This window comes from Haliotis rubra, unplaced genomic scaffold (assembly GCF_003918875.1).
Source record: "Haliotis rubra isolate DU_JTF1 unplaced genomic scaffold, ASM391887v1 Scf29, whole genome shotgun sequence".
Classification (NCBI taxonomy): domain Eukaryota; kingdom Metazoa; phylum Mollusca; class Gastropoda; order Lepetellida; family Haliotidae; genus Haliotis; species Haliotis rubra.
This window is the reverse complement of record NW_025766957.1, coordinates 2,106,160-2,133,658: the sequence shown is the minus strand read 5'-3', so window position 1 is coordinate 2,133,658 and position 27,499 is coordinate 2,106,160. Positions and strand designations below refer to the sequence as shown.

General features: G+C 42.3%; 1 protein-coding gene across 1 annotated transcript; it reads right to left on the bottom strand.

Annotated features, from left to right (window-relative positions):
* Window positions 1–1,071: 1,071 nt before the first annotated feature.
* On the bottom strand, window positions 1,072–20,617 carry LOC124281888 (arylsulfatase I-like). Its single transcript, XM_046717902.1, has 14 exons — window positions 20,515–20,617; window positions 15,955–16,066; window positions 15,348–15,399; window positions 13,235–13,338; window positions 11,750–11,856; window positions 9,405–9,469; window positions 8,235–8,336; window positions 7,539–7,602; window positions 6,820–6,917; window positions 5,560–5,699; window positions 4,555–4,613; window positions 3,691–3,802; window positions 3,036–3,178; window positions 1,072–1,504 (listed from the first exon to the last, which is right to left on the bottom strand). The coding sequence occupies exons 1-14, from the start codon at window positions 20,615–20,617 to the stop codon at window positions 1,320–1,322; spliced, it is 1,446 nt and encodes a 481-aa protein (XP_046573858.1). The 3' UTR covers window positions 1,072–1,319.
* Between the last annotated feature and the right edge of the window lie 6,882 nt (window positions 20,618–27,499).

The window sequence follows — 27,499 nt, the reverse complement described above, 5'->3', positions numbered from 1 at the left end:
GGATTGTGGTGACCACATTAGCCTGTATTGATCAGCATGGGATTGTGGTGACCACATTAGTCTGTATTGATCAGCATTGGATTGTGGTGACCATATTAGCCTGTATTGATCAGCATGGGATTGTGGTCACCACATTATCCTGTATTGAACAGCATGGGTTCGTGGGGACCCATTACCCTGTATTGATCAGCATGGGATTGTGGGGACCACCTTGCCCTGTATTGATCAGCATGGGTTTGTGGGGACCACATTACCCTGTATTGATCAGCATGGGTTCGTGGGGACCACCTTGCCCTGTATTGATCAGCATGGGTTTGTGGGGACCACATTACCCTGTATTGATCAGCATGGGTTCGTGGGGACCACCTTGCCCTGTATTGATCAGCATGGGTTCGTGGGGACCACCACGCCCTGTATTGATCAGCATGGGTTTGTGGGGACCACATTATCCTGTATTGATCAGCATGGGTTCGTGGGGACCACCTTGCCCTGTATTGATCAGCATGGGTTCGTGGGGACCACCTTGCCCTGTAATGATCAGCACGGGTTCGTGGGGACCACATTAGCCTGTATTGATCAGCATGGGATTGTGGGGACTACATTTCCCTGTATTGATCAGCATGGGACCACCTTATCCGGAATCCCCTACTGGTAGTGTCCTTTGAAAATGCTCCAGTGGTGTCACAGAACATCAGTCAGACGATGAACAGATGAGGTGACTCACAAGCATGTCCTTTTGCTGGTGTGCGCTTTCGTCATTCATCTATGTGTTAGAATATAAGTTTCTTCTTTTTTGCCTGTCCTTTTGTAGGTGTTTGAACATGTCGCCTTTTTGCATGTCATTTGTATGTGTTTCAACATGTCTTTGCATGTGCTTTTGTATGCAATTGAGTAAGTGGCGTTCATATAAATCTCATGTTCCACTCTTTAGAATAGGTCACCTTTCTTGTGTTTGCCATTTTCCAGATGCTTGACCATGGTTCTATCAACTTAAATTCCCTTTGTAGGTGTCACTATGTTTAAAGTCAGTTTCTTGTGCCAGGGGCAGAATAAGATAAAATGTTAATGGTCTGAAAAGATTGTTATAGTTTATTCAACACTTGATCAACACACTCTTGTCTAAAAAGAATTTAAAGAAAAGTATATTTTGACAGGAATGTATAGCTTTATTATGGCTTTCGAGGATTCACCGGTTTCACGTACACTGGCAGCAAACGTTATTTCATTTCCATGTTGGTATAACAGAGTTGTTTAGTGTATACATCATTTATTCAGTAGGAATGTTTATCGGCTCCTGTGTAGTGGTCACTGCTGGGTGATTACCGATCTCCAGCGCACCAGCCTGGACTCCAGACTCCTCCCCAGTGCCTCGGTTTACCGTTAGGGTCAGCTGCTGGGAGGAAGGCAGGGGTGAATGAGCTCTTGAAGACATCAAGTTTGGCCTTCAGTTGGTCCACCACATCAGACATTCTCCTCGACAAGTCTTTGTTTTCAGACGGATCAGCTGAAATACACAACGTGAGTGAGTGAATTTTGTTTTACCCACTTTCAGCAATATTTCAGCAATATAAGGACGGGTGGCACCAGATATGGTTTTCACACATTGTACCCACGTAGGGATTGAAACCGGGCCTTCGGCGTGACGAGCGAACACTTTAACCACTAGACTACCCCACAGTGCCAGATACACAACATGATATTGATTGGTAGTATACATTCCTGTACACCTTATATGACCAAGTGAGTACTGTTTTACTCACTTTTAGCAATAGTCCAGCAATATTAGGTCTTCATACATTATACCCACGTGGGGAATCGGACCACGTTCTTCGGCGTGACCCCACATCCCATATATACAGTAGCTGACCATACGTGAGTCATCATTAGTGAAATTCCCATAGAATTGCATGTTAATTAACTCTTGCAAGAATAATTTTCACAAATTAAGTTTTGTTCGAATTGCTTTTAATACTTATCTACCAGGTGGGAAATCATCTCAGCTATATACACATAATTTTCATTCAATTTTCCGATGATTATTAAGAAAACTGCAACTATTTAAACAACATATATTAGACATACTAATCATGTTTAACATGGCTGTCTATGGGACAGATTAAAAGTTGTACTTATACATGGTGCTTAATCAGGTGTCATTCGATAATTAATCAACGGAAAGATGAAAGACAATTATGTACACGTAGCTGAAGATGATTTCCAAGGTGTTTGCAAAATATCAGAATAAAATGACTTCTACTCAATTTATGAAAATTATTCTTGCATCAGTTAATTAACATGTAAGTCTATGGAAATTTCACTAATGATGACTCACTTTTGGCCAACTACTGTACATTTTCGGTTAACATGGTCAAAGGTGCACTGGTGCACTGACCTTTGACAATGAATACTGATGTATGTAGTGTAGAATTGCGTTCGATGACCACGCCTGAATTCCCTGATTGTGGGTTCGATTCCGGCCTCGCTACACATAGTATCTTGATTTGTCAACTCATAAAGGTGAGTAAGTGAGTATAGTTTTACGCCGCTTTTAGCAATGTTACAGAAATATCACGACGGGGGGACGCCAGAAATGGGCCTCACACATTGTCCCATGTGGAGAATCGAACCCGGGTCTACGGTGAGACGAGTGAACACTTTACCCACAAGGTAGTAAGCATCTGAGACCAGCATCACTGTGGGACTCTTTTCACATTAGTTTATATAAGACTGGGTCAAGTAACAGATATATATGTGTTGATATATTAATACATAAACAATGTGCATAAACACGACACGCTGCAATTACGTGCTTAATGTGTCTCCGTGCCTGTAGGGGATCTCAGAAATCTTAACATGTACTTTTTGTGTCAGTTTCCGAACTTGAAGTAGCCGAATGAAGGCCGCTTTAGAACCTCCTTAGCCTGAATCATGAAACAATATTTCTATATACGTAAGTAAGGGCGACAGATTATTACACTCAGCACATGCAGTTTCAGACTCGGCATATTTAGTAGAGGAAACAGTGCTCTTGTTACCGTCGATGTCATAGAGACGATATTTGACTGTCGTTCTTGTCCTTCCTCTCTTGGTGGCTCGCCGGCGTCTGTTGGTGAGGGGGACGTCGAAGATGTCGTTTCTGCTACCAGGATTCCCTTCGGTCAGTTTGTAGCGCCCGACCCTGTCAGAACAGCAAGATGACGCATGAAACATGCACGGGGTCGGGTAAGTAGTCTTATGGTTAAGGCGCTTGCTCGGCACACAGGTTCGATTAATCATAACTTCAGCTTTCCAATTGTCAAGTTTCCCGGGCCGGCATTATGTTATTTTGAGGCCCAATCTTTTCCACTGAATTCCGCTTGAACTCGAAACAAAGAAGAAGTGAAATTGAATCAATTATCTTAACCTCGTGCAAGTAGCATACCGTGTCCCAAGTACCCATCGTCTTTAGTATGATTGTAGGTTGACTTGGTTGTTTGTATCTATAGTCTTTATCTGTGTTTTTAATATTTAGTGTGCCTATATTGGTGTCATATTAAAACCCCAAAATAATTCAAAATGTAATGCCGTTTAACACCCTGTACCTAAAAATACAAATGGGTTTAAAACAGAACGTGTGAATGTAGCCGAGTTATTGTCGTCCAGACACTCCCTAACCCCGGCTAGCTACCCACTCAGTCACATGGCACTGACCTGATGGCTGAAGTGCCTTCGACCTCGTCAATGTTGTAGACAAACTCTGTCCGGGCTGACACATTTTGGCTCTTGATCATACCCCACTGACTCACGCCGTCGATGTTGTCGTCTGAAACACGGAGTAGGAATGACGTTGCAGTCCTATAATATATATATAGTTATGGAATGAACTGGCAATGGAGTATGATTGGTAGAGCTTATAAGGAACATTAGGTACTTGTGTTGACGTGGAGAACATCAACTGAGCCTTACTAAATTCTGTTAAAATGTCGTCTTCACGTTCAGAACCATGTTTCTTGAGTCCGACTTCTGGTGAAGCATCGGTAGTAAGATTTATGCAACCTAAAGCGTGAACTCATGTAAGATAGTTGGGTACCGTGTCTGGTCATCCAATTCGCATACCTATGTGTATGATGCATGGCACACCTGCTTTTATGTGAGTAGCGCCCGTAAGTAGATGACGGCACTTCGCGAGACCTAACGTTGTTTAGTACTTCAGGTAACAAACAATTCATTCCTTTTTGAATGGTTGTCAGTTGACATCAAGGAACCGATAGTCCTTGCAGGTATAACAAAGTTGGTTCCGGAAGTAAGTTGGGCACCGTCTCGCATAACGCAGGTTGGTGCATGCAAAGGGAGCCGGGAACCTTGTTAGTACCGGAAGTGGCGCCTCGCGAGACTTACAGGCCGTATGGCTAATATAATGGATAGATGCTTTAGTTAAAGAATAATTTCATCCTAGTCTAATGTAATGGATAAACGCTTTAGACAAATGATACAGCCTTGAGAAGACTTATAAACGGTTTAATGACGTTTTGGTGAAATGTTTTAAGATCCACTTTGATATGTCTGTTTACTTACTTTGTGTCACCCCCGCCACCTCCAAGAGCGTTGGGTACCAGTCTACAGCGTGCAGCATCCTGTGTATGAATCAAGAATGTGTTCAATGATCGTTGATGTGAGTCGTTATCTACCCTGCAATCGACATGTACCAAAACACATAAAAACGTGGGACTGAAGACGTCGTTTCGTTTTAATTATTCTTTGCTGATTTAATTTATTCTCCTTTCTCGGATTTAGTAAATATGAATAAAAGAGCACAAAAAGTGAATGCACTGATCGTATTTCTTAAAATATAAAACTTTACGCATCAATGATGTGATTAAAGTATTGATGCTGTGTAAGAATAACCATGGTGAATATTGTTTAACCTGCATCAGTAGTATTGTACTGCTTTGCGACTTGGTAGATTTGGTGGCTGATACTAAAATCTGAACGTGTTAATGAAAATGTTGACTTCCCATTTTTAAGTTGAACTTTTAAAACTTTCAAATTTTCTTTACTGTTTCGCTAGACCGCAGCCTCTCCCGACCTCATCATAGTTCAAACTTTTCTTGTTGATACTGACCTTCGGATCCTACTATTTTTGTTTGATACAAAAACGAAATGTGATTCAATTATATGAAAATTGAACATGCTTCCTGAAAAACCGAACAAGGAAACACAGAGCGATTTCCTCTCTATATCACTCGACAATGAACGCACGAAAGGACAGCACACTACTGGCCATTCAATGAATTTCTGTCAAAGAGAAACATTTTGCAAAAGAGCGTGTCCTGCGTCACGTGATTAACGTCTGTAACTTTTACTAATCACGTGACGCAGGACATGCTCTTTTGCAAAATTGGACAATTTTCATTTGTTTTCCGAAGTTTAAGCAATCATCAGGTACATCTGACGTGTGAAAAAAGTGAATTCGTATGACGTATTTAGCCCATGAACGTCTTCCAGCCATTTAGTTTGGTTAAATGACTATCTTTAATTGTAGTCTAAGCCCATCGGTATGAGACGAAGGCCTGTACCCACCCTGACTGGGTGTATCCTGTGACGTCAAGGTGTGTCTTACTGTAGACGAACGCTGGTGTCCTCACCCCTCCTTCCCAGTACGTAGTCTTGGCCCCCCTGAGGGGGTAGTTGTTGCCGCCGTTGTTAACGTCCCCTCCATTCTGTGATAGGAAACACACGACACTCGTGTAATACTTACATACTTACATATGTCTCACTCGTCCAAACGATTTACCTCGAAATACATCTTAGGACGATGTAATTACGCCTGCAGTATATCGACATAACTAAAGATTGAGAGTTGAGTTAATGATATGTGTCAGTAGTATGGAATGATAGAAGGGGTTTTATCACCTGTTCAAGCTCTGGTTAATTTCGATCCGACAATGTCTATTTTAGGATTCCATACAATTGCACTGTCATCATGAAACAACTAGTTTAGGAGTCAGTGACGAGTAACGTTGGGAAGTCGAGATTCGGGATGGCGAGATGGTCATTATGACTCACTTGTGTCGTGGGTTTATTTATAACCCACTGGTACATGTGTACAACGTCAAAATAACGGTTATTTTCCCGAGAAAATAATTAGTTCAGAATTGTTTAAACCTGTCAAACAAATAGTGAGTAATGTCAAGTTGATTTCAACGATACGTCCTTGTTAAGTTCAAGCAGGGCCGGGTTAGAACTGATCTTCAGTAACCCATGCCGGTCGTAAGAGGCGACTAAGGGGATCGGGTGGTCAGGCTGGCTGACTTGGTTGACACATGCCATCGCATCCCAATTGCGTAGATCAATGCTCATGCTGTTGATAATTGGATTGTCTGGTCCAGACTCGATTATTTACAGACCGCCGCAATATAGCTGGAATATTGCTGAGTGCGGCATTAAACTAAACCCATTCACTAGTCTACCCCACCGCCCCTTATCGTTATTTTGATTGCAGCCAATACCTGATGTGACCAGGTATGCGAATTCTAGAATTTGACATGTAGCATAAAACCATACTCATTCACATAGGTCTTAGTATCGACTGACAGTTACAACATGTCTGCAGATGAGTTTTGAATATTGTAATTACAATAATTCCAGCTTTCTCGGGGCGGTGAGGTAGTCTGGTGGTTAAAGCGTTCGCTCGTAACGCTGAAGAGGCGGGTTTGATTCCTCACTTGGTTACAATGTGTGAAGCCCATTTCTGGTGTCCCCCGCCGTGATATTGCTAGAATATTACTAAGACAGGCGTAACACTAAACTCACTCACTCTAGCTCTCTGAGTATACGTACGTCTGAAATAAACACCAGCACTAGATTGTCCATAAATCCCCTTTCCTCGAGGACTGCCCTTATCCGCCCAACGGAATTGTCCATCTGTGTCACCATACCTGCAACAGAGGGATTACCATAACGCTGAGTGGCAATACCTTCAGGTTAGGGAAATATCCCACATCTACGAAGTTGTGAAAGTTATGTACTCAACAAAGAAAGATATACTCTGTACTACCAATTGACAGTTATGACAGCCAATAATGAAATGTTACGGTATGGCGTCCATGTTTGAAGAACAATATTAGCAGTGACAGACCATCAGACAATATTGCGGTCTGAGGCTCCTTTCACGAAGCAACCTTTACTAAGGTTAACCTAACTCCCATTCTTTAACATTGCATTAAGGTTACCTTAGTGACTTACGATCGCCTTAGTGATTTGTGAAAGGAGGCCCTGATCAAGTACAACGCCAAAACAAATTCAACCTGCGGTGATATAACCCCACCCCCAATCTTCATCGTCACATGACTGATATACTGTTTAAAGTGACGTTCCATCCACTCACTGAAACTCGTACAATATGGTTGACTGATGGATGTATACTGGACTCAACGCCCGATCTAAGCCCCATGCAATGTTAGACTAAACTAGAAGAAATACTGGGCTTATGGATCTGCACTAATTACACCACCGGAGACGCTATGGTGTAAGGCTTGACGGCCCGTTGCGTATCTCACCGCTGTAAATACGACGTGCGTCGTTGACGACGTTACTGTATTCATTCTCATATTGAGAATCCGTCTGCAAAAAGAGGACGCAAATCATTAGCACGGAAATTACACGAAATATTCAACAACAGGTACAATAATAGAATATAATATCCTTCTATAACGTGATTTACACCCATGTACGTATGAAAACATAGGCACTCTCAAACAGGGTACAATAATCAACCGTACAGTAAGCAGTGTGTACAATAGTCAGAGTGTACAGAAATTCGAGCAGTACCGTTAATTATAGTGTATCAAAAAGTGTATACACTGTACAGTAACTAAAATATGTACTGTAATTAGAGTATAAACGGTGATCAGTGTGTACACTAATCTGAGTGTTAACACTTAACAGATGATAAACTGTAACACAAATATTTACGGTAATTAGTATGTTCCTTAATTATAGAGATTCTAGAGTAATTTGACTTCATAAAAGACATTAGTACCTACACCGAAACGTCGCACTCATTGTAATAAAGAAGTTGACTAACACATAGAACTTGGTTTTCCTTTATCTTTACAATTTCTAAATGCCCCTCAAAGAAGTTAACAAAAGACATTCATTCATTCTTTTATCACAGGGTGTCCAGTATTCAGAGGGTGTCCAGTGGTCAGAGTATTCACAGAGTATATTCAGTATCTGTGTGTGGAGGGACTCACCTCGAGGGGCGTATGAGGGGCCTGGTAGGGGAGGTACAGGAACATTGGCGTGTTGGGGTCCTGGCCTTTGATGGCATTTATGGCGAGGTCAGTATACGCCTCCTGGAAACATAAGGACGCAGCTTTAGTAGTACTAGTGGTGGACTGACTGAGTTTGGTTTTACGCCGCTTTTAGCAATATTCCAGCAACATCACGGCGGGGGACACCAGAAATGGGCTTCACACATTGTACCAATGTGGGGATTCGAACCCGATTCTTCGGCGTGACGAGCCAACGCTTTAACCATTAGGCTACCCCACCACCCCACTAGTGGTGGAAGTAGTAGTAGTACCAGTAGTACCAGTAGTAGTAGTAGTAGTAGTAGTAGCCTGACAAGAGAACTGAAAACCTAAGAAAATATATTTCCTTGTTCATGGCTCGATATTGCCCTTGGTTCCCCAGACGGGTAAAGTTAGTGAAGCAAACTGTGGTGTCCCCGCTGTGACATTGCTGGAGAGTTAAACGCGGCGTAAAACTATATTCACTCAGGACATTTTCTACATCTCCGTCAGCCTGCTTCCAAAACGTTCAAGGACCTAACGTTGTAGCATAAGCCCTTGCATCATGCATTATAAAGTCAAACACATGTCTAGTGCATTGAGCTGGGGTCAATGCACAAACACAAATACAAACTACAGAGGGTAATGTTATATTTTGCAAATAATTCTCACAAATTAATGTGCTAGTCAATGTTCAAAACGTATGATGTGCTAGGGTTCATGAAAAAAGAATCGGCACGCCCTCCTATTGACAGTTACTTAAAGGAGAATGCTAGAAAATTTCAATAACTAGCTAGGTTAAAGATAAGTCACCAGGAACATGTATCCCAATTTTTAATGTAAAAGTATGTATATTTATATTTTATTCGCGAAAACTGTTTCTGATATCTGAGCTTCGGCCATCATGCATATTCCGCTGAGACTCAAGTGGCCTTTTCGTCCGTGGAGTCATATGCGATTAAAGTTGGCCATATTTCCTTACACCAAGCGCTACAGTAATACAAATCGTATGGTATTTTTCTGTCGTTTTTGTGATGGTGTTTTGCGTTGCCTGGGGATGCACGGCGTCAGCTAACAATGGAAAGAGCCACCATTGCATCCGGAATGTGTGCAACTGTAGTCTCAACTTACCGTAGAATGGTTGCCATCGTAAGTGTGGTTGACCTCTCTATTGATGTAGAAGTCATAGCCGTTACCTGGAATACAATGATAAGTATAATTCCATTTCCCCCTTCTAAAATATACCTATAGTACACAATGACCCCCTGCCTCCCCATAACAAAGTGGGTGCAAAAACAAACCCCATTCCCACACCCCACACACCCGCCGCCTAATCCAAATCGCCCCCTAGCCATAAATTATGAACGCGCCCTACACACCAAAACGTGTTCGGCGATATTTAGATAGGACTTTTGTAGTTTGGATGTTTTAGCTAAATATATAATTTGATTCAAGTCACTCAAAATCCAAATGGTGTATATTCCAACTCAAATGCCCAATAGGATATCAAACTAACTGTCAATGGTGTCCAAACACAGAAACACAGTCTCACACAACTCACAAAGCGCTAATTCAAACATCTGCATCTGATCTTATTATAAGCAACTGAGCTATAATTACTTATATTAAATTCTTGGTGTGCTTATAACGGCCCCATCCTCTATATCTCCAGGGCTAATATTTCGGTAAACCCACCCTATTCTAGCCCTGGCACAACAGGCGATGAAAGGTGTTTGCGTGGACAAATTGTGACATACGCCAAAGTTGGAATTAAATGTAAGATTTGTCCAAGGTCACATTCATGAAAAGGTTCAGGACTACCGTTACCCTTTGAAGTGGTCAAAAAAATATTCTTTCGAGGAAACGGGCGGGGGAAATGTAGGGATATCCTATATTAGGACCCTAGAATATGCTGTGGAGATAACTTGGGTTACTGCAAGATAATTATCTATCTCTGACCCTTCTGTGACAATCATTTCATATTCACCTCCCACGAACGGGCGTCGATCCACAACACGCCATTAGCGTTAAGACCATCGTCTCCATTACTTTACACAGAGCCCCAGGAAAAAAGACCCATTATGCAGGCCGTGACATAGAACGATAAGACACATGGCCCTTTATTAAATGCTGTCCGTTCATTTCACCATGCAATTACTTCTGTTAATGAGTACGTGTAACTGTACATTAGGACACGCTCTTGGAAAAAATAGATATATTGCCACCTACATATGTTCTCACTTATCCCATCTGTTTCGTTTCAATAAATCAGTATATTTTATGTGACATTAACAGACAACTCACTTATCTCATCTAATCCGCTTCGATAAATCAGTATGCTTTATGTGACATTAACAGAGACACCTGTCGGTGATTGTTGTTGTAATAGGTAAATAAAAGATAAACACAGATGTTCCACTCAACCATAAACAAAATGTCACGTTGTGTTTGTCCTCCTTCCGAAAACTTTTGTCCGAAACCGATTCATATGTAGAGCCATTAAAATGGTCCCTTTTATTGAGATTGTACCCTTGTGTGATTATCTTTGTAGTATTCTGGACACGTATTGAAATAGTGAAGTAAAAGTTAAACACAGATGTTCCACTCAACCATTAAACAAAATTGTGTCTGAAGCTGCTTCGTATGCACATTAAAATCCTTTTCGTTGAGATTGTACACTTGTGTGATTATCTTTCAAGGTATACAGACAAAACGTGATGTCTTCTATTCCTGCTGTCGATGTACACTTTACTTGACATAATAATTATCAGAACCAAATACCACATAACGTATTACTCATGGAACATATAGGTAAAGACTCTGCAAGTGTGGACACAGTTCACTGTTTGTTGAGTATCCTGATGGTGTTAGACAGCATAGTAAAACAAATTATTTACATTTCTAGTTTATATGTACCCCAGTGAGTGAGTGAGTATAGTTTTACGTCGCTTGTCGCAATTTTCGATCAATATCATGACAGGGGACACCAGAATGGGTTTCACATGTAGGGAATCGAACCTGCTTCTTCGGCGTGACCAACGAACGCTTTAACCACTAGGCCACCTTACCGTCCCTTGTACCCCAGTGCTTTCCGTGACTATAATCATAGGTATTATAATGCAATCGAATTCATTCTCAACTCAAACCATATTCCGCGCTGGAGTATGTACAGGTCTACAACCATATGCTTATATAGGGTTCCCATTACAAGCTGGGCGAGTTTATCTAGAACAAATTCTATGCATAAAACACAAATATTAACATTTCAATATTGGTTTATATAATATTCGATTTGTTTTGTGTTTTCGTTATCGGTCGGCGATCGATTTACTGTCGTAAATGTAATACCTCAAACTATTCTGATTGTTTTACCGATTTGAGAATGTGCCTTGTACATGGAAAAGGCGCATAATAAATCCACAATTATTATTATTTTATAGGAGTTAGAGATAATAATGTTTTATGTCTCTCATTACCACTCATATGGTCGTAATGTCCAGCTGCACCACCGAGAATCCCACCGAAAGAGTCAAACCCTCGATACGTGGGGGTGTAGGTCCAGTTACACATACCCAAGTGCCACCTACAAAAGAGACAATGAGGTGAGTCAGTGGCGATACAAAAGTTTGATTTTTGCTAGAGTTATTAGAAATAAGGATCTTGAGTGGCACAATAAGCGATCTAAATGATACATAACTAATATATTTCATATTTGAGTTGACACTTTCTCAGTAAATTACAGATTCTAACAATTTGTTAGGTTGAATCTCATCTAGGATTCGAACCCACACTCTCAGAGTAGGGCGACCCTTAAGCGTAATAAAACTTCCGAGGTTCGAATATCAGTTCGAACTGTTTATGTTCCTTGGTTTGTCAGTACCTATAGGGCCGGTAAGTAGGTCACGTCACTTCGCGAGACTTTAGTACCTCTGGTGACAAACAACGTTTCATACCTTTTCGAATGGTCTCAAGGATGTCAGTTGACAGTAAAGAACCAATACTCCTGGCAGGAATAACAAATCTTTCCGATCTAACCATCCCCGAACTATTACGACTGTTAACAGCTTTGACAGCCAAGCCTGGTTGTACATTTGGTCCGGTCTAGTAAAGTCATATTTGGCGGTTGCGCAATTTGGAACCATGACTTGTTATTGAATACACGCTTGTCATCGGAAATCTGGTACCGGAAGTTAGTTGGGTCATCGCAAGTTGGCGCGCTCAAAGGTAGCGGGGAACTAGCGTAGTACCGGAAGTCCTTGAATTTCGCTAGACGATAAACGTCTATGACCTGTATCACTCAAACCTCGATATCTCCAGGGTATATGTTCCGATAAATCTCCATAAATACCCTGGATGCATCTATGGCTCAGTCCGATAATTTGATTACCTCCCTTTGCTGGCTCCGCATTCTCGCAGTAGCCAATCAGCTAAGCAGCCGTTACGATCGAGCTTGCCAGTGTCGCAGCCGCGAAGGTTTGCTCGCAGTGCGACTCAGATTTTGGGGGAAATCATACAGACAAATTGACAGGTCTGATACTTTAAAAAAATTATATGTAAGACCTCCTTCTACCTCTTTCAAAGTACCTCTGCATCAATTGTGTTGCCAAGTTTAATCGGTTAGATAATTTAAGATGCGAAAGTCAGTTGTGATTGGTACGCTCAACTTCCCAGCGTAGACACCTGATTGGATAAAAAGCCAGCCAAGGGAGGCAATAAAATCATCGGGCCGAGCCGTAGATGCATCCAGGGTTTAGTGGAGATTTATCGTAACGTGTACCCTGGAGATTATCGAGGATGGTATCACTTGGACTGTTCTCCCATATAAAAATGTAAAATGAAATACAGTTCAAAGCAGGTATTACATCAAATTCACTTACAATTAGTTTCATTCATTATTTTATCTCGGGTTTCTTGAATAAAATAGAATTTAAATGTGACTGATTTTCAGCCAGTCCACCTACTTGCCGACCATGTGCGTGGTGTAGCCGTTATCTTGGAGTTTCTCTGACAGGGTACTCTTTTTTGTTGTCAAAAATGATGGGGTGTTACCCTGGATGATCCCGTGCTGAAAAAACATTACGATCAAATGTTACCTTGCAGTATTCCCATCAATGGACGGCGGGTAGCCCTGTAGTTAAAGCATTCATCTAAATACCAAGGCCGGATTACGATTCTCCATAATGGTGTTATGTGTAGTGCCCATTCGTTGGTTTCCCATTACTTTTGAACTCGATAAACATACGACCAAACCGGAAGCATGACAGTGGATATCTTTCACACGCTCTGCGCATGCGCACAGCGAGTTGAAAAGTAATGGGAAACCAATGAATATTTGGTATCCCCCGCAGTCTAACGAATGTTGAAAGCGCATAAGACAACACTCACTCAATGTTGGGAATTTACACGTCTAAGGGATCGTTCATAATTTCTGGCTTGGTGACTAAGAGGTATGATGATGATGAGAGGGGGTGGGTGGTGGGTGGGTTCACCCATTTTGTTCTGGGGAGGTAAGGGGGATCCCCACATGTACATATGGGGGCCATAGCTGTGCCATAGCTGTATTAAGGCATAGGACCTGTGCCAATCATAGACAGTCACGACAGATTTGTGGAGATGATTGGTTGCAATATTCCAGCTATATGGGGACGGTCTATAGATAATCGAGTCTGGACAGACAATCATCATGTGCATCGATCAACATCATGACCATCGGTCTACGAAACTGGGATACGATGACATGTGTCAAGAAGGTCACTGGACGGGCCCTGATCCAGTCTGATCAATAGATTATACACCTTCTCACACGATACCCCTGTTTACCTATCACTTGCCCTTTTTCGTTGACTGCGAAAAGCTCCTCGGTTTGTCACGGAATAATATAGTTAGTCAAGAATGTGTGCCAATTAGCGGCTTCTGTATTCTCGGTTCGAGTGAGCAAAGCATTCTGCATATCTGCTTTCTGCATCTCGAATATAATCGGGGAATCCAAAATTATAATAATGAAGCCGTGCTATTATCTTGCAGCTATCATATGCAAGGCACATACAACCAAAAGGGTGTACTGTCAAGGGTATATGTATGGGTTTGCTTTTACTAGCATCGAAATCTCCGAGTGGGAGATGTCAAGAAACGAGCTGAGTTCTTTGGGAGAGCTGACCTGTGATTAGAGGAACCCACGGCTACTTCATTATGACTGAGAGGTCGAGGACGCTCAGTTTTCACATGATGCGACCTCTCATGGAAACATCCTCAGACTTACACACAGAGGGTATCGTATAGAAGTAAAAATAAATGTCATTTAAATGAAATTCGACCTTGACCACTCAAGGATTATGAGATCAAGGTGGCCAATTTCGAATATTGCATGGCAAATACACAATGCAATTTAGAAGGTGAGGTGAGGTGAAATTGGGTTTAACGTCGTGATTGAGGATATTTCGCTCATGGCCATAATGTGACGACGTGCATGCGTGTGTATGTGTATGTGCGGCTGCATGTACTAGCCCAGACTGAAGCTGGTTTTATAGTGCTAGCTCGATGAGATACCATGCCGCAGTGAAGCATGAATACCCCACTCAGACACATTATACTGACTCCGAGCCGACCAGTCCTTGTTGTACCCATTAATACCGAGCGCCAGGCAGGGACCAACAAGTACCATATTTTAACGTCGTTTGGTATGACGCGGTCGGGGATCGAACCCGCGACCTATCGCTATCCGGGCGGACGCTCTAACCACTACCCCACGGAGGCGGTTGCCATTTAGAAAGTTGTTATATTTGGGATTACCCATTCATAGTAAAGTACAGATTCGAGTACTTTTGTTGGGTTGAGTCCCATCCGCTGAGCGAGTTAGTCGGCTGACTTTGTGTGCTGGGGATTAGGTGCCTGACTCTGAGGGTGTGGGTTTGAATCTTGGATGGGGCTCATCCCAACAAAAGTACTAGAATCTGTACTATACAGAATGTGTAATCCCAAATATAACATATGTTACATTACATGGCAAAGTTGAGGTTAAAAGAAATATATTGTGTGATGACAGATTAACTATAGACCTGTTTGTTTCTTACCTACCTGTAGTCCCAGGTGATACGGGTAGTAGCCAGTGAGAAGGGCACCCCGTGTTCTGAAACATAACAGATTACTGGATAATCAACACTGACAAATCAACATTCTCAAGATCAGAAGGAAACAAACACACCAAGGACAACGATGCTCGTGATAAGGGAGGGGTTTGTTGCTAGTACGAGAATAGTTTTCTGAACACACCCAACGTGTTTATGAACCTAAAATGTGTATGTTTGTATTTTTATCCTGAGTGTTAATGTGATCCGTCCATCCCCGCGGACACAGTAAACTGACGCCGACACGATCAGTCCTAGTTGTATCTGTCCCCTTAATGCCCATCCTCAAGCACGGTGTCATCGAAATAATTATAGTATCCTGTTTTATTTAAATATTGATTATCTACTGAATTATGTGTACCAAATGAACATTTACTGAATACGTAGATAGATACCAGATTTTAGCATCGTCTTATGAAGCTTCGGCGTTTAATCTTCGTCTTGTACACAATACATGCCGGAAAAGATACAGACATTTTATTTTATTTTATTTTTTATTTCATTATGTTCTCATTTTATTTCATTTAATTTGATTTAATTTGACGAGGCCAGCTTACGGAGAGCACACGGGCATGACGTAGGATGAGTTGAGAATGACGCCGTTGTTGGCCAGATCCTGCAGGTTTGGGGTCTTAATGTCGATGTTGTTCCAGCTGACGTCATTCCAACCTTCAAATGAAAAAGCAGACATATTTCTTTAAATATTCTTTTCTGATATTTTCATACAATGGACAAACAAGCAAGAAATGGTATTCATCTTCTACCTCCTCATAAGAACAATATTTACACAATCGGATTTCCCTTAGTATTCCAAAATGTCTACCTTTTTCTAATAGAAGATCCTGAGAACTACATCTGAAACGGGATAGTTCTGTTCGGAATCTCTTTTAGCCTTTGCCTTAAATCATGAATGAAATGATGGGGGATACAGGATCCGCCTATGTACTCCCTACCAGAGTACCCTGTATCTAGGTCTCCTACAGAAATATGGCTAAAAATGATAAATGCGGCATAAAACATTATTAACTTATTCCCTTTACAAGTATGTACGTTTTAAAATATTGGTCCCAGATTAGGTTATTATCTACCTCACTTAAATACCAAGACACTCCCTTTCAGTCTTGTTTATACACGAAAGCGCCGCCGCTGTGCATTCTCTAAAGCTTTTGACATTATGGTTTACTCAAAACACAAATGATCCTCCTCCTCCCTTGTCCCCCTCTTTCTCTCCCTCCCTCCCTCTCCCTTAGAGTACTGGGGTCCACATTCAAGATTTTCATGGAATGTGTTTGTAAGAGGCAATAAAGCCAATCTCACTGAGTTTCCTAGGACACTACCTGACGTCATGTATGTGTCTAGTCGTGTACCTGTGTAAACAATTGTCAACCAATAATTCAACTAGTGAGGGTGTCATTAAATACTCTGTGCATTCAAGTGCATCTCAGTAAACCCACTTTGTTGTCTGGACGTTTTTCAAAATGACACTTAAACAGGGGAAAGCTAACATTAAATGTACATAAATGTATCATTTTTTCCTTATCTTTATAGACCTGCACTGCACTGAACCTGTCGTTAACCTCTATTACCAAATCAAATGTGGTCCGGGAGATATTCGAGACAGATCTCTCTCTGTCCTTGACTGTGTTTTTGTTGAATATCGAAAACTTCAGTCAAACTATAGACATGGAACTTAATTAAGCACCTCCTCTTTTGGAACAGTGATATGGTCAGAAAGGTGTCAGGACTTTCATATTATTAGAAGGGCAGAAATGTCTGATTATCTGATGGAAGATTGTATAAGTGACTACAGGAAAAACAACAGAGTGAGTGAGTTTAGGTTTACGCCGCTTTTAGCAATATTCAAGCAATATCACGGCGGGGGACACCAGAAATGGGCTTCAAACATTGTACCCATGTGGGAAATCGAACCCGGGTCTTCGGCGTGACGAGCGAACGCTTTAGCCACTGGGCTACCCAACCGCCCTGAAAAACACCAGGATATGAGCAATATTTTAATTTGTACCCTCTGTACGTGAGAAATGCCAACACTGATGATCTTGTGGAAAGGTAGTTCACTGAATAAGTCCACACGCTGAGATAGTGTTGGATCTCGCTGAGTTCATGCGACTCCAGACTCTGGGACGACCATCCGTAACATGAAGCAGAAACCTGCTTTCGTCTGACCAACGGATTCGTCTCCAGCGCCAGTCAATTAAAACACCACTAATGATGTTGCCTTTTATAGTCATGAGTCACAGTTGGACGCCTGATGACCTTTCGGGACCTCGGTTGACAAATGTCTGTTGGGCACCCCGTGTTGCTTCAAACGAGTGCTCATAGTGAAAGGTTCACGCCTCACATAACGGGTCTGATTGCGATCTTCCCTTGGAGTGGTCTTCCTGAGTTGCCCTGGCCTTGGTTGATCCTTTACAGCGCCTGTTTGATGGTGTTTCCAGACAAGTCCTCTGATGACCGAGTGTCAGTGACCAAGATGAGGCCCAATACCCTTGAATGACATGCCAGCTACATGCATAACCACTATCCCAATGAAAGTCTTCTCGCCACGTTAAACGTGCATGGATGAAACGGGTGACATATTCACAAGTTTCTACCAGACAGATATCAGTGGGTAGCATGATTCACATGCATCCGAGGTGCGTTTTTGCAAACTATTTCAAACTGAAACGTTGTTTTTCATTACCTGAAATGTGCTACTAAACAATGGCATCATTGACATATCATCATAGCTGCATCCCTGTGATGAAATATACATTCGGGGTGCTTAAGTTCCATGTGTAATATGTTGCGCCTCTACAGAACTAAACATTGCTACATTTAGATAACATTACATTAACTTTGTTTCCCCCAAAGAACTCACCCAATCATTGTACTCTAGAGAGCTTAGCTTAAGCATTGTTGCCCCCAAAGAACTTCACTTAAAAAGTAATGATTCTAAAGAACTTTACTGAAACTATGTTGCACCCAAACAGTGCTAAACATTGTGCATCAAGATGATAATAAATGAGTATTAGATGAGCCTCAACAGAACTTCACTTAAACCTTTTTGCCTCAACAGAACTTCACTTAAACTGTGTTGCCTCAAACGACATTTTTTTTCAATTACATTTTCTTGCCTGAACAGAACTTCACTTCACTTCACTTTGTTGTAGCTACACAACTTTGCTTAAACTATGCTGCATCTACAGAACTTCACTTAAACTTTGTTGTAGCTACAGACCTTCACTTAAACTTTGTTGTAGCTACAGAACTTCACTTAAACTTTGTTGTAGCTACATACCTCCACTCAAACTTTGTTGTAGCTACAGAACTTCATTTAAACTTTGTTGTAGCTACATAACTTCACTCAGAAGTTTGTTGTAGCTACAGAACTTCACTTAAATTTTGTTGTAGCTGCAGAACTTCACTTAAACTTTGTTGTAGCTACAGAACTTCACTTAAACTTTGTTGTATCTACAGAACTTCACTCAAACTTTGTTGTAGCTACAGACTTTCACTCAAACTAGGTTGTAGCTATGGACCTTCACTCAAACTTGTTGTAGCTAAAGACCTTCACTCAAACTTTGTTGTAGCTACAGAACTTCACTCAAACTTTGTTGTATCTACAGAACTTCACTTAAACTTTGTTGTATCTACAGAACTTCTCTTAGATTTGTTCACGTCATAAATTTCATCTCTATTTTGCCTGTAATGTAATATGTAAACTGTTCAGGCAGATAATTAAGCCTTTTAACCTTCTCTGGCGTAAACGTTGTGTTGAATAGTCATAAATGAAATAAGATAAAATTCCTACAGCCGAAATATATAACATTACATGCAAATTTAATAATGTATTCATTGTTGTCAAAAAAGGACGCAGGTCGTAAAACCTCACGATAAAATAAAACCCATTTAATCACCTGTTCTCCTTCTTCTAATAATCAAAAGGTCCATTATAGAAAAACAACTACACAACACATCAGGGTTAGGTTGTTACAATGCATATGCGTAACAACGTCAGGACTATTGGTGTTGTTGTTGTTGTGTATGTGTGTGTGTGTGTGTGTGTGTGTGTGTGTGTGTCAATCGCTTAATGCGCCCTGTAGACCGATTTAATCTCACGGTAACGCAGTGAAATGGTCCCACACAGAACGCTTTAATCATGAAATGATGTAGTTGTTGGATACAGTGAAAACTTGAAGTGTAGATGGAGAAGATGTCACTTGATCGATTCGAGACATTCCATTCTGATAGTCAGCCTGGTACACACCACTGCAACGGTGGGTTATTCATTTCGTGGACACCTGGTGTCATCAGGTGTTTCAGTCATTTATTCATATAATTGTCCCCGCTATTTTCCATTTTCTCCCAGTGGAATCTGGGTCGACAGCCAATCGTGATTATTCTGTTTCCGTTGTCTCGAGCAACATTTACAGTGAGAGAGTGAGTATGGTTTTACTCAGCATTTAGCAATATTCCAGCAGTATCACGGTGGGGGACACCAGATATTAGCTTCACACATTGTACCCATGTGGAGAATCGAACCCCGGTCTTCGGCGTGACAACGAACGCTTCAAGCTCTAGGCTACTCCACCGCCCCCAACATTTACAACTGATATAGTACATATCTGTGTTATCCCTAGGAACTTCGAGCTGTGAGGTTTCGATGTTTCAATATAACAGATTATAATGAAAACAAACTCTTCAACTGATGTTTAATCAACAACAGACTACACACTGATCTTGTACAATATTGACATAGTCGAGTGCATGAAATGTGACTTCTCTGTGAATACACATATCCCCCCTCCCCAACCCCCAACCCTTTTGTCCTGGAAGTTTATTAAATGACCATTGAAACTCCCGTGAAAATGAAGTAAGCACACAAACCCCACCCTCTCTCTCTCTCTCTCTCTCTCTCTCTCTCTCTCTCTCTCTCTCTCTCTCTCTCTCTCTCTCTCTCTCTCTCTCTCTCTCTCTCTCTCTCTCTCTCTCTCTCTCTCTCTCTCTCTCTCTCTCTCTCTGTATCGGTCCCTGTTACACCCATGTTGTTATTAGTTATTTTCATATTAAATGCTATCTATGTATTACTGCATACGAGTATCTCTATATATACTCACCCAGATCATCAGCAACAATCAGCACGATATGAGGTGGATTAGTGGAGCGCACGCTCACTACGGAGCAAACAACGAGCCAACAGAACTTCAACATGGTCGTCATATTGTGGCGACTCCCTTGCTTGGTAAACCCTGTTATATATGCTGCAGGCGAACTAGGTGAACTAGACCCAGAGACGTTATAAGCTCACCAGACCGTGGAACAGGTGTGAGATTGTTATCGAATAAGTGGACATAAAATCCCTGTTGTTCATACATCCTACGTCAATGGGTTGATGATGATGAAAAAGATTTGAACAACTGTCAAAAGCGGCCCAAGGACAAATTGATAGACTCTTTATAAACGATAGCTATGAAATTAGGGAAAGGATTCAGTGAACATACGTAATTAAGAAATATCATGACTTTTATGATATTGTTCATTTTCATTAAATGACATGTTTCGAGAACTCCTGTTGTTGCCCGTACGTTTCAGCGAAAACCACTCATTTCACCATAGCCTTGCTCCAAGGCTGTACTGAGTGCTAAGCCCATGGATGTATAGTACTTCTATCCCTTAAAGAGGCAAATCTAGACAAGCGGACAGATATTTTTTAGAAATTATCATTTTAACAATTAATTATTACATTAGAGACTTGTGCAAGTCTAATTTCACAATATTTTGCCATAAACGCCAAATGCAATCTGTTACAACCAATAATCCAGACCGGTGATTTTCTGGCGATGATGCTTATCTATTTTATAATAATGTTATAACATTAAGCACCTTAACATTTGAAACGCATCGGCGAAATAAGAACATGATGATGATGATGATGATGATGATGATGATGATGATGATGATGATGATGAGTGATGGCGGTCACTCAACAACGAATAACAATTGTAAGTGATGATGTCTATGAAGATGTGAATCATTTAATTAACAGGATGCCTAGGGCCATTTGATCCTAGTCACCCATTCATGACGGTGCAGTTATCGACGGTCATGATAACGAGGACACATTGACTACAGCGTAGATGGCAGAGTATGAGTAGTATTGGGGGGTGTCAGTTTCCCTGAACCGGATCATAGTAAGTGTCATTGGTGTTTATCTCTCAAAGTGGCAGCCTGTTACACAAATGTATATCATTCGCTACTTGATAAAACCATAAGCTTTAAGGAAGGAAGACAATATATCGATGAACAACTTCTTTATTACAATGAGAGCGATGTTTCGGTGTAGGCTATGACACTGTTATCAAGCATGTGATGAACAGAATGAGGACAGAGAAGCATATATACAAGTGTGTGGAGATGTTTGTACAGTAGTAGTAGTAGTAGTAGTAGTAGTAGTAGTAGTAGATTACCTAATGACACCATTTCTAGCTAGGTGATACTCTAGCCCGGCCTTCCAGATACAAAATCGTACTTGTTGTCTCTCTACTTGGCGCTCAGCATTAGGGGGTAAATCAAGGACCAGAGTCAGTATCGTGTGTCTGAGTCCGCTATCCATGTCGGTGAGTAAATGTGTCGGTTGTAAGTCGCCTTAAGCAATATCCCAGCAACATCACGTCAGGTGACACCAAAAATACGGCCTGTAAGTCTCACGAGGCGCTACTTCCGGTACTAAGTTGGTTCCCGGCTCCCTTTGCGCGCGCCAACTTGCGATATGCGATACGGGGCCCAGCTTACTTCCGGTACCAGATTTCCGGTGACAAGCGTATATTCAAGAACCGGTTCTGGCTCCAAAGTGTTCGACCGCCAAATATGACTTTACTAGACCGGATGAAGTGTACAGCCATGCTTGGCTCTCACACTGTCGACAGTCGTAATAGTTGGCAAATCGGGGATGGTTAGATCGAAAATTTGTTATTTGTTATAAGGATCATGGGCTCCTTACTGTCAACTGACAACCATGAGACCATTCGGAAAGATAACGTTGTTTTGTCATCGGAAGTGGTAAACAGCGTAAGATCTCGCGACGTGCCGTGACCTACTTACCGGCCCTATTGCTTCACACATTATAAGGGGCGGCGAGGTAGCCTAGTGCACGTACTTAAAGCGTTTGTTCGTCACGCCGAAGACCCGGTTCGATTCCCCACATGGGTACAATGTGTGAAGCCCATTTCTTGTGTCCCCCGCCGTGATATTGCTGGAATATTGCTAAAAGAGGCGTAAAACTAAACTCACTCACTCACTCACTCATACATTGTAGTCATGTTTGGAATAGAACCCGGACCTTCGCGTGATGAGCAAAAGCTTTATCCACTAGACTATCCCACCGTCCCCTACCCATGTTGAATAATGGCATGGTAAAGTAGTGCTTTAGCACGAATATTGTACAAACAATCACACACATACGTGTAAGCACGTCTCTAAAATACACTTATCTTGTTTCTGTTCTAATAGTGAGTTACAGTTTTACGATGTGTCGGCACTATGTTAGCTGAGTAGCGACGAGTAAACATCGTTATAATAGAGCATTGATAGTTCATATGAGCTGTGACTTGTCGTGCGGAACTACAACGTTAATCTTTTTCTGAACACAAACTTTCTAAATACAGTGGTTACAAGGCAACGCTGACATCTTCACACATAGTTCTTATTTTAGTTAGCCGAGAAAAACAGGAAATCCAGGAACAGCTTCAACACTGTAGTATGCTAACAAGATCTTTTAGTTATAGATGATGTTGTTTTATTACTAGCAGCGTGTGTTCTTACAGGTGTACTGGTAGAAGAGAGTGAGTGAGTGGGTGGGTCTAGTTTTACGCCTCACTCGGCAATATTCCAGCTATATAGCGGCGGTCTGGGCCAGATAATCCAGTGATCAAAAGCATGAGCACCGATCTACGCAAATTGGGATATGATAACATGTGTCAACCAAGTCAGCGAGCCTGACCACCCGGTCCATAGATTACTGAAGATTAATTCTAACCGGGGTCTTCAAAAGTTACAGCAGAAGCAGAGATAGTAATAACTGTAGAAGCAGCCCGACGGTCGGGTTAAACTTTAGACATGTATATGAAGATATATTGTGGGCAGAGGTAAGTTTTGGTCAGGGATGGCAAGTTTTACATCTAACCAGCCCTGTGGTCTGGCTGAATTTTTGGGGAGTTTCATACCCTGATCTAAGATATGCTTTCCTCCAGCATCATGCTGACGAGAAAGACACATGTCGCCGTATCCCAACTGCGCAGATCGATGCTTATGCTGTTAATGGCTGGATTGTCTGGTTCAGACTCGATTATTTACAGACCGCCGCCATATAGCTGGAATATTGCTTAGTGCGGCGTAAAACTAAACTCAGTCACACTAACTCCATGGTCATATGGTGCGGTCCCAGTGGCTACCTCGGGAGCTCGACCGACTCGACCTCGCAAACCACTCGACCTGTCTCGACCTGGGGGGTATCTCGACCTCACGACGACCTCAAAACGACCTCATAAGGACCTTTACGGCCTTAGTTCGATTTTAGTTCGACTTCAGTCGGCCAAGTTGAGAAGACCTATACTCGACCAGCTAAACCTGTATATCGACCTAATTTCGAATTGATTTCGTCCCAAGTCGACCGACCCGACCTCAACCGGAGCGACTGGTTCTCGACGGAAATTCCATTTTTCTGCCGAGTAGACCATTGGCTTCCAAATTGTATAAATTACAGGGTGCATTTTCACCAGGTACCCATTCACTTAGAGGACTACCTGGTGAGCCCTGAGAAGCGAAGACTGCTTACCATTTGGATGCAATTCTTCAAAGGCATTTAGAAGTTGGTGTAGTTATACAAGACAAACAGCTTTTTGATTTATTTTACACAACGTTTCTTGGCTGCTTTTTGCCCCTTCATCAGGTTGATGACGAAGGGGCAAGAACCAGCCCAGAAGCGTTGCGTAAAATAAATCAAGAAGTTGTTATCCATAAGATTTGTCTTGTATCATTTGGGTATAGATAGCCTGGCACCTGCTTGAACTGGTGGATGACCTAGAGAATGCCAACCCTCCTCCAAAGCCGTAAGCACACTAATCCCATCCTTGACGCCTTCAAAGCTGAGTATCGGTCAGATGAGTGGGATCAGAGCAGATGGAATACTGTAGCCCGTGCTTTCAAGGAAAGGTGGCAATTTCCATATTGCATCGGTGCGTTTGATGGCAAGCACATACGCATCATGAAGCCTCCCAAAAGCGGGTCCCTCTTCTACTACTACAAGAACTTCTTCTCTATCGTCTTGCTGGCACTCGCGGATGCCGACTACAGGTTCCCGTGGGTCAGCGTCGGGGCCGAGGGATCAGTATCAGACGCTGATAGTCTTCAACCATTCACGAGATCAGATGGAGGGCGATGACCTTGTATTCCCCGTATGGTGTGCCATACTTCATCATCGGCGACGATGCCTTTCCAATCCGCCCCTGGATGATGAAGTCCTTTTCCATGCGTCAGATGGACCCCGATCAGCAGATCTTCAACTGCAGGTAATTATTCTTTTCCATAAATGCCTAAATCAAATTATAACTTAGTATCTTTGGGTGTATGCAATATTATATCAAAGGTTTTGAATGTTGAATGCATTTGATTGTGACAATGTTTAATTTGTGACTTTTGCAGACTGTCTCGGGCCAGACGAGTTGTGGAGAATACCTTCGGGATTCTAACTATGAGGTTCCAGATCCTCCTCGGCTCCCTAAATAGCACTACAGACAGAGCTGAACAGATAACCCTGGCCTGCGTCACTTTACACAACATGCGCAGAACGAGGAACCGGAACAGTCAAATGAACCTCATAGACCAGGGGAATGAGGACTGTTCACTCACCCCCGGCGAGTGGTGCTCCTGCACACATCTGCTTAACCGGGGTGGGAGGAATGTTACCCCACTAGATGGAGCCAACCAAAGAAACTATTTGAAGTACTATTTCATGGGCCCAGGAGCTGATTCATTGGCAAGAGAAGATGATATCCAAATGACTTTAAAGTGTACTCTATTATTCAGGACTACTTCATTTACAAAGGAACTCTTGTTTGTTTTTTATTTACACTATTTACAATTGGTAAACACAATGAAAAACTTACTACATACATGATGAACAAAACAAACTTTATTACAATCGTACAAGATGAATTTACATTTACACTTAGCAATGGATGGAAAATACAAAAAAATATCAGATGAAAAAAAGCTTTAAATCTTTACTTGGAAACTCACTGTCCTTGCTGAGAGTCCGGAACATGTGACTGATCCTCTGAGGTGTGTGTAGGGTCCAAGAGACCGCTTGGCAGGTACAAAGATATACCTGCTGCAGCACTGGAGTCAAAGCTGGGGAAGATACCAGCCTGTTCCGTTGCTTTGCGGCGTGTTGCAAAGGGTGGTGTGCTCAGGGTGGACCTCCGGGTGGCAGCAGGTTGGTGTGGAGATGATGTGCTACCACTGGCTGCCTTTTGGCTTTTATGAAGCAATTGGGAAGGTGGCGACCATTTATGCGGTCGGCGTGGACTCGATTAGGTCGAGTTGAGGTCGAGATAGGTCGAATTTAGGTCGAGTCGGTCGACTCCAGGTCGAGTCGAGGCCGAGTACAGATCGACTCAAAGACGAACACAGATCGGCATGCCAGGCCAGCCCGACCTTCAACTCGACCAACTCGACCTAATGTCGACCTAAACTCGACCTACTTCGACCTATTTTCGACCTGGTCTCGACCCCATCTCGGACCGAAGGTCGAGTTGGAAGTCGGGGAAACTTTTTGACATGTCAAAAAAAATTCAAAACCTTGGTAGACCTAATTCGATCTGACTCGATCTGACTCGACCTGACTCGACCTAGCTCGTTCTGAAACTCATGTCGAGTTGGTCGAGTAGCTTAAGGTCGGCACTGGGACTGCACCTTAATGGATAGAGCTCTGTTCGGTGAGTGGAAGACTGGTGGTTCGACCTCTCGATCTTGCGAAGACTGGTGGCTCGACCTCCCGAAGACTGGTGGTTCGACCTCGCGAAGACTGGTGGTTCGACCTCGCTCGCGAAGACTGGTGGTTCGACCTCGCGAAGACTGGTGGTTCAGCCTCGCGAAGACTGGTGGTTCGACCTTGCGAAGACTGGTGGTTCGACCTCGCGAAGACTGGTGGTTCGACCTCGCGAAGACTGGTGGTTCAGCCTCGCGAAGACTGGTGTGAGAAAGACAAAAAGACCCTTGTTGCTTTCCTGCTAGGCGTTCGGCATTAAGGGGATCAAACAAATACTTGTCGGCTACTGAGTCAGAATTTTCTGTCTGAGTAGGTGTCCATGTTTGACTGCGTCAAGATACCTAAGTAGGCTATCACAATAAAATTCCGGATTAATACAAGTAGACACACGCACGCACGCACGCACGCACGCACGCACGCACGAGAGCAACAGCAAACACACACACATACACATCGAGGTTCTGCTCAAAGCAATCTTTGCATTATGATTGTCACGTGTCTTCTTAAAGTGAGCACGGGACCTCTGAACTTACTCAGATATTCCACTTTATATCTAGATGCATGTTCTTTATAGCATTATTTACTGGGAACGATATTTTCTTTGAAACTACTTTTTATGAACAGGAGGTCTGGACAAGAAAATATGCAGGATTCTCCAAATATCCAGATATTTTAGCAATATTCCAGTGGCGGGAAGACCAGAAATGGGCTTCACACATTATACCCATGTGGGGAATCCAACCTGGGCCTTCGGGTGACGAGTAAACGTTTTAACCACGAGGCTACCCCATCACTCCCACAAGGAACAGGATATACCTCTGAGGACAACGATGATTCCAGCTCACACACACATGCTCAGCCTTGGGAGAGTTCCTCTGAGCGACATTTCTGTACTAATCGGTCATTACACGAAGTTAGCACACTTTTTAATGAATATTGCAGCTGCTTATTAGATGGGCGCGGACTGAGATTAGATAATGAGATTAAACATAAAACAATGAGGAGGTGTTCTTTTGTCTTAAGCTGTTATACGGTAAAGATTTGGGAGCAACTGG

Bases quoted from the DNA above. Each gene is read 5' to 3' on its own strand.
- LOC124281888 (XM_046717902.1), bottom strand. From the start codon at position 20,617: ATGACGACCATGTTGAAGTTCTGTTGGCTCGTTGTTTGCTCCGTAGTG. The intron at 16,067-20,514 runs GTGAGTATATAT...TTTCATTTGAAG, and splicing joins GATTGTTGCTGATGATCTGG to GTTGGAATGACGTCAGCTGG. The intron at 11,857-13,234 runs GTAGGTGGACTG...TCTCTTTTGTAG, and splicing joins ACCACGCACATGGTCGGCAA to GTGGCACTTGGGTATGTGTA.